The following is an 8,330-nucleotide window of genomic DNA, read 5'->3' on the forward strand; positions in this document are numbered from 1 at the left end:
CGACGCGGCCAAGCACAGGCTGCTGGTGCTGGTCAAGGACAATGGCGAGCCCGCGCTGTCTGCCAGCGTCACGCTGCACGTGCTGCTGGTGGATGGCTTCTCGCAGCCCTACCTGCCGCTGCCGGAAGTGGCGGCCGACCAGGCGCAGGCCGACCCGCTGACCGTGTACCTGGTCATCGCGTTGGCGTCGGTGTCGTCGCTGTTCCTGTTCTCGGTGCTGGCGTTCATCGCGGTGCGGCTGTGCAGGCGGAGCAGGGCCGCCTGGGTGGGTGGCTGTTCGGTGCCTGAGGGCCACTTTCCAGGCCACCTGGTGGACGTCAGCGGTACTGGGACCCTGTCCCAGAGCTACCAGTATGAGGTGTGTCTGATGGGAGGCTCAGGGACTAGCGAGTTCAAGTTTCTGAAGCCTATTGTGCCCAATTCCCAGGGCCATTACCCTGGGGCAGAATTAGAAGAAAACCCTGACTTCAAGAATGACTTTAGTTTTAGTATTCAGTGACCATAATTGTTTATCTTTTTCCAGCTACTTCAATTGGTAAATTCAAGGTGATGAGTTATTTTTGGCACCTATTATGAATTTTTAAATTATACTAAGCTTCCTTGCACGTTTTCTTACATTATTCCTTTCTTTTAAATAATGGTATTTTATCATTTCTTCATTAGTATAAAAGATGAGTGGTCCTAAAACTTGCCTCTCAAAAACTGATGAAGTTAATAATTGTACAAATCCTTGTTCTAGGATAGCTTTAGAATATATTAGGAAAAAACAGTGAAACGTTAATTCTATATATATAATTGACTGTGTTTTCTTGAGAATTTTATATTAGTTTTTAATTATTGGTTATATAAGAGAAGTAATGCACTAACACTCACGGGGAAGTATGCCTAACCAGGAAGGAAAGAGAACTGGCACCATGAGAATTTGGCTCATTTTATTCTGCTCTACTAGTACTATCTTTGATATTGTTTTCTCTTAAAATGTTATATTTACTATGCTTTCTTTCATTAATCTACCTCTGTTAGTTTTAATTTCATTATTTTAATTACTTTTCATTTTGTTTCATTGATGTTCAAAGGAGGGGGAAAGCTACATCGTGTTTATCCAGTGAGATGAAATAGCAAAGCAGCAAATTTGGCTTTTCCCATTTGAGAAACATTGAGTACCCATGACAAAAAATACACTGGCAAGCCAATATCCATTCATTTTTTCTAGTTTCTAACAGATCCTAAATTCCACTTAGGGCATTAGTTTGCTTATTCAAAAGAACACATTTTGCCAACCTCCTTAGGCAGGTACAATGGAGCATTTGACTAGGTTTTAGTCAATGAGATGTATATACAAATGTTGTAGAAGACTTCTAAGAAAGCTGTTTAAGGGAAGATGAGTCCTTTGGGAAGGGGTCCCTTTTGTCCTTCTCTAGTCCTTGCATCTTAGAATGCGTAAGTCATGGTTGGAACACAGTCAGCCATGTTGGATCATAAAGCAACAATAAGAATGGAAATAATGAATGAAGACAGTCAGTATAGAATAAACTTTAAGGAGATGAGGGTCCCTGATGATCACAGAGCCATTATGTCATCCTTGGAATGCCTGCTTCTGAACTTTTTTTTTTACTTGAGAAATAAAGGAACTTCTATCTCATTTAAGCTGCCATCATCATTTTAGTTTTGTGGTACCTCCAGTGAAATCCAACCCTAATGCTTTAACATTAAGATTTTCCATTAAAACATTATATAATAAGTGAAATGCACAGATCTTAACTGTATAGTCTGAGCTAACCGATCTGTTTTAAGTTCTTAATTTTGAATTCTAATTTAATTAAAAGTAGTGTATAGAGTGCTTTACACGAATTACCTTTTTAATCTTCTACCAAACCTTAAGGAAGTTGGCATATTGTCCCCTCCTTTACATATGAGAAGCTGAAGCTAAGAAAAGTTAAGTAACTTGTTCACAAGTCTGAGTAATAAAAGAAAAATTTTTTAATCTATTCTAAGTCTACTTGAATTGAATGCCCCAGTTTTTAACCCATGTGTTATATATAATGGCAGGTGTTTACTGGTAGCATTGTCTTCCTAAGAAAGTGAAATCCTTCTATTCCATGAACGGAACTCCTATGTAGAAATGTAACTTTTGGTTCATAGTTTGTGTGTGTTTCAATGCCACACTGCTCTCGACCAATAAACTCAAAGTTCTTGTGGAAACACTGACCTCTCTAAGCTAGGTCAGACAGCACAATTGATCTTCACCATAAATGAATCAGCCCAAAATATCTTCCTGTACATTCTCAACATGTCACATTTATTATTGCAGAGATGAATGCCCTAAATATAGACTAGAAGTGTCCTATGGTTGTATTTCTTATACTATCCCTTCAGTCTTTTTCCATCATCCCTAAAATATATTTTTCATTTCCTTTGGAAAGTTCAAATTTGCTTTATTATATATATATATACTAGGACCCAGTGCACGAATTCGTGCACATTGAAAGGAACTGTGGGCCATGGGCACAGGGGCGGGTCTCAGCCCATACTCCATGCCCCCGCCCAGCCCCTCCCACCACGGCTCTGGTCCCCTGTCTGTTGGCAGCCCTGCTTCTGCTGCTGCTGCTGGCACCCACTGAGTGATTGGGGCAGGCATCATCAGCAGGTGCAAGCAGCGGTTGCTGCCCCAATCACCCCTCAGGAGCAGATGGAGGTGGAGAAGCCCTCAGGGGCGATCGGGGCCAGCAGCCTCTGCTCGCACCCACTAATGGCACCAAGCGATCAGGACTGGCACCAGGCACCAGCAGAGGGTGCGAGCGGTGGCTCTGGCATCGGCTGTGGGTGCGAGCAGGGGCAGTGCTGGCAGCAGGTGTGAGTGCTGGGCGGTAGCATGGTGCATGGGAGCAAAGAATTTTCAGTAACCACCAGAAGCTCACCCCGATGACAGCGACTGGTGCCCTGTCTTGGTCTGGCGCCCCTGCTCACCTGCTCCACCATCCTGACATGGCTGATCCCACCATGTTCTGCACTATGCTGCCATGTTCTGCACACACCCCCTGGTGGTCAGTGCACATCATAGCGACTGGTTTGGTTGTTCAGTTGTTCTACCATTCAGTCTATTTGTATATTAGGGTTATATATATATATGGATTGAATCTCAGTAACTTCTTGTCCCTTATTTAAACTAAATATAGTGTATTCATTTTAGCATACCATTTGTTTTAAAGCAGCTGTATTCTGGTATTAATCCTAACTAAAATAATTTAAGAAAGTATAGGCAATGTTGTGGAGGAATTTTTATCACTAAGTAATTTAGAGATTCTGGAAATTTAATAGGGAAAATGTGTTAGGTTCCAGTTATTTTCTGTTAAAGTTAACCATAGATCTTTGTCAACTTCTCTTAAAAGTTTGCTGGGGGGAAAAAGATGTCAAGGGTCATAGACACCTTTATTCTGAAAGACTGGTTTACCAGAACTGAATCAGACATTCTTCAGCATTTTCTGTGATAATATTATTCTTGTAGACTGATCAATTTTTGTTGACTCAGCTACTATGTGCATGAAAATCTATGCTTGTATTATGTATTAGGTTTCCATGTTGCTATAAAAATTACCACAAATATAGTTGCTTAAAACAATAAAAATGTACTACCTTATAGTTCTATAGATCAGATCTCAAATATGGGTCTTACTGGGCTAAAATCAAGATGTTAGCAGAAATACATTCCTTTCTTATGGCTCTCGAGCAGCGGTTCTCAACCTGTGGGTTGTGGCCCCTTTGGGGGTCGAACGACCCTTTCACAGGGGTCGTCTAGGACTATCGGAAAACACATATATAATTACATATTGTTTTTGTGATTAATCACGATGCTTTAATTATGTTCAATTTGTAACAATGAAATTGGGGGTCACCACAACATGAGGAACTGTATTAAAGGGTCGTGGCATTAGGAAGGTTGAGAACCACTGGAGGATATCTAGACGATAATCCATTTCTTTGTCTTTTCTAGCTTCTAGGCTGCCTACATTACTTGACTCATGACCCCATTATTTCTTCTTCAAAGCCAGGAGCTTTGTATCTCCTTAATTATTCTTTTGTAATAACACCTCCCTCTTTTGTAGTCACACCTCCCTTTGACCATAACCAGGAAAGGTTCTGTCCCACCCAGATAATCCAGGATGATTTTCCCTTTACAAGGTCTTCAACTTATTTGCATCTGTGAAATCTCTTTTGTTATGAAATATAACAGATTTACAAATTTTGGGAATTAGGCTGTGGACCTCTTTGGGTGGGTGGCCGTTATTCTGCCCACGACAGATGGCTGCTTGGAAGACAATTACCCAGTCTAGTAGTACCATTTGTGTTCAAATTAAGGTTTTTATACCAAGAGCTTAGGCCTTATTGATTAGATGCTTTAACCCCAGACAAGATCATTAACAAACAAAAATCACTAACAAAAACACTGAATGGATAAAGATATCACAAATCTTTGCTGAAATTCAATTCAAATATTAGAAATGGAAAAATGGGACAATAATACAAATCTGATAAGGGACTTGTATCTAGACATATAAAGAACTCTTAAAACTCAATTATAAAAAGACAAATAACCCAGTTTAAAAATGGGTGAAGATCTGAATAGACATTCATCCAAGGAAGATACACAAATGGCCAATAAGCACATGAAAAGATGTTTAACATCATTACTCATCAGAGCAATGCAAATCACAATCCTGAGATACAACTTCACATCCACTAGGATGGCTGGAATCAAAATGTCAGATAATAACAAGTGTTGGGAAGATGTGGGAAAATTGGAAGCTGGTGCTCTACTGGTGGGAATGCAAAATGGTGCAGCTGCTTTGGAAAACAATCTGGCAGATCTTCAATTAAACATAGATATGTTATATGACCTAGCAAGTCTATTCCTAGAGAAATGAAAATATACGTCCCCACAAACACTTGTATATGAGTGTTTATAGCAGCATTAGTCATCGTGATACAAACCACATGCAGAAATAAATTGTATAATATTTAAAAAGTAGAAACAACTCAAATGTCCATCAACAGAGGAATGGATAGTAAAAAATGTGATGCATCTATACAGAGGTATATTATCATGCTGCAAAAATGGACAAAGTACTGACACATGCTACAACTTGGATGAATCTTGAAAACATGCTAAGTGGAAGAAGCCAGTCAAAAAAGTCCACATATTGTTTTATTGCATTCATATGAAAGTCCAGAATAGAAAAGTCAGAAAGTAAATTAGTGGTTGATTAGGACTTGGGGCAGAAAGATGAAGGAATAGGGAGGTGATAGCTGAAATTTATGGTGTTTTTGAGGTAATGAAATGTTATAAAATTGACTCTGGTAAAGAATCCATTACTCTCTGAATATACTAAAAGCCACTGAATAGGTAAATAGGTAAATTTTATGGAATGTGAATTATATCTCATTAAAGCTGTTTTATATTCATATTATCAGAAGTTTGAAAGCTTTACATATTTAAAACTAGTCCCGCTTACATTTCATAACAAACAGAAAAACTAAATCAGAGAGTTGGTGGTGCTTTTAATTTCAGTTTTAAAATTCTTTCAAAGAAATACATTTTAACATTTCTGTTCCAAGACATTTTTTCTAAATGCTCTAGAAAAGACTTTTTAGTCATTAATAATGCTACACATATGTGTATGTATGCATACACAAATACATGCACAAGCACAGCCTACATCTTATGGACACTTCATTGAAAAATGTTAATGTCCATCATATAAATCTTAGGCTTTAACAAGAAAATATAAAAAAGACGTTGAGGGAAAAATAATTGTTTTCTAGAAAAAAGACGTTACAACAAAGAAAAAGAGCTAGAAGAAAGTTTGTGTAATCCAACAGAATAAAAATAAAAGCATAATGAAAACAAAAAAGAATATAACAAATTACCTGTGTCGTGATTATTAAAAAAAGAGTGAAACTTGGTAAGGTATAACCTTGAGACCTTCCTATTTGGGAAATAATTGTTCGATAATTTGAAAATTGCAGAACCTCACAGTTTTCAGGCTTAGGTGTTGGGAGAAAAAGAAGTGATCAACTCTTTAGTCAAGTATTGGGTTAAACACTTTCTTTAGAACCATTTCTGGTTCAATTTTTCAGTGTACACTCATTTGTAATTCTATAATATGTACCATGAAAATATGTACTTTGAAACGGTTCCAATGTTATTTTGGAAAAATATTTGCTCCTAAATGTATCATTTTCAGCTTAAATGTTAAGTTATTTTATTTAATCATTATTCCTCAACAGCTTTGTACCTCCTGTGCAATAACACAGAATTCTATCTGAACACACAAAAAACACATAAAAAGTTCTATGTTAACACACAAAAAACACACGAAGATAAAACTCAGTGTTTAATGTTACAGAACACAATTTGTTTTATACATTAGGAGAATTTTGTATCCAATGTTAAACCAGAAAGTGTAAGACTTAGTGAGAACGCGTGGTGGCGCTGCAGGTTAAATGATGGAAAATGGAATTGACTGCGCAGCTCGGATATCCAAACAGTTTCTCACTGCCGGGAGGGAAGCTAAAGAATAGCCTTCTCAGCCAGAGCAAAAGTGAGTGTGAAACCTCCTAAAAACTCTATTTCCGGCATCGTTTTGCCGTTCTGGACCGTGGGAACGGGCTGCCAGGATCTTGGGCGTGCATACCTGAAGCTCCTGTGAGCGAAATTGTCAGAAACAGCAATGGAGATTGGATGGATGCGCAATCGGAGACAAAGGCAAGTCCTTGTTTTCTTTGTTTTGCTGAGCATGTCTGGGGTGTGCGCCGATTTAGGGCCCTATTCAGTGATGGAAGAAACAGAGAGGGGATTCTTTGTGGGAAATCTAGGAAAAGATCTGGGATTGGGGTTGACGGAGATGTCCAGCCGTGGGGCCCGGATCATTTCTCAGGGGCAAAAAGAGCATTTGCAGCTCAAGGTTCAGACTGGGGATTTGCTCATAAATGAGAAGCTAGACCGAGAGGAGCTATGCGGTTCCACCGAGCCTTGTGTCCTACATTTCCAAGTGCTTATGGAAAATCCCTTAGAGATATTTCAGGCTGAACTAAGGGTGGAAGACATAAATGACCACTCTCCCGTGTTCACTGAAAGAGAAATGATTCTAAAAATACCGGAAAACAGTCCTCTAGGCATGGCATTCCCTCTGAGTAATGCTCTGGACTTGGACGTAGGAAGCAACAGTGTTCAGAACTATAAAATCAGTCCCAACCCCCATTTTCAAGTTTTAACCCAGAATCGCAGCGATGGCAGAAAATACACGGAGCTGGTGTTGGACAAAGAGCTGGATCGGGAGGAGGAGCCTGAAATCGTATTAACCCTCACAGCGCTGGATGGCGGCTCTCCGCCTCGGTATGGGACCGCCCTGGTGCGCATTGAAGTGGTGGACATCAACGATAATGCCCCTGAGTTTGGGCAGCCGCTCTACCAGGTGCATATTCCCGAGAACAGCAACGCAGGCTCCCTGGTCATCACGCTCTCTGCTAGAGATATAGACAGCGGAGCCAATGGAAAAATAGTATACTCACTCTTTCAGCCCTCAGAAGATATTAGCAAAACTTTGGAGGTAAATCCTATGACAGGAGAAATTCGACTGATAAAACAAGTGGATTTTGAAACAGTTCCATCTTATGAAGTGGACATCAAGGCTACAGATGGGGGAGGTCTTTCAGGAAAATGCACTCTTCTCCTGCAGGTGGTGGATGTCAATGACAATGCCCCAGAAGTGACCGTGTCTGCACTGACCAGCCCCATCCCAGAGAACTCGCCTGAGACTGTAGTTGCTGTTTTCAGTGTTTCGGATCCTGACTCTGGAGACAATGGGAAGACTATTTCCACCATCCAGGATGACCTTCCTTTTCTTCTAAAACCTTCAGTCAAGAATTTTTACACATTGGTAACGAAGAGAGCACTCGACAGAGAAGAGCGAGCCGAGTACAACATCACCATCACTGTCACCGACATGGGGACCCCCAGACTGGAAACCCAGCACAACATCACCCTGCTGGTCTCCGACGTCAACGACAACGCCCCCGCCTTCACCCAAACCTCCTACACCCTGTTCCTCCGCGAGAACAACAGCCCCGCCCTGCACATCGGCAGCGTCAGCGCCACAGACAGAGACGCGGGCGCCAACGCCCAGCTCACCTACTCGCTGCTGCCGCCCCACGACCCGCAGCTGCCCCTGGCCTCGCTGGTGTCCATCAACGCGGACAACGGCCACCTGTTCGCCCTGAGGGCGCTGGACTTCGAGGCGCTGCAGGCGTTCGAGTTCCGCGTGGGCGCCACG

General features: G+C 41.0%; 2 protein-coding genes across 2 annotated transcripts in view; both read left to right on the forward strand.

Moving 5' to 3' along the window:
• LOC106723867 (protocadherin beta-13-like) overlaps positions 1-2,344 on the forward strand; it is a 4,922-nt gene extending 2,578 nt beyond the window's left edge. Inside the window, exon 2 of the mRNA XM_014529011.1 lies at positions 2-2,344. Coding sequence (XP_014384497.1) covers positions 2-499 — 498 coding nt within the window. The 3' untranslated portion in view covers positions 500-2,344. The remainder of the gene's footprint in view (position 1) is intronic.
• Positions 2,345-6,394: 4,050 nt separating this feature from the next.
• The window catches only part of LOC102245084 (protocadherin beta-16-like), a 3,006-nt gene continuing 1,070 nt past the window's right edge, over positions 6,395-8,330 (forward strand). The window contains exon 1 of the mRNA XM_014529012.1: positions 6,395-8,324. Coding sequence (XP_014384498.1) covers positions 6,729-8,324 — 1,596 coding nt within the window. The 5' untranslated portion in view covers positions 6,395-6,728. The remainder of the gene's footprint in view (positions 8,325-8,330) is intronic.

The sequence above is a fragment of the Myotis brandtii genome, unplaced genomic scaffold (assembly GCF_000412655.1).
Source record: "Myotis brandtii unplaced genomic scaffold, ASM41265v1 scaffold668, whole genome shotgun sequence".
NCBI classification, from domain to species: Eukaryota; Metazoa; Chordata; class Mammalia; order Chiroptera; family Vespertilionidae; genus Myotis; species Myotis brandtii.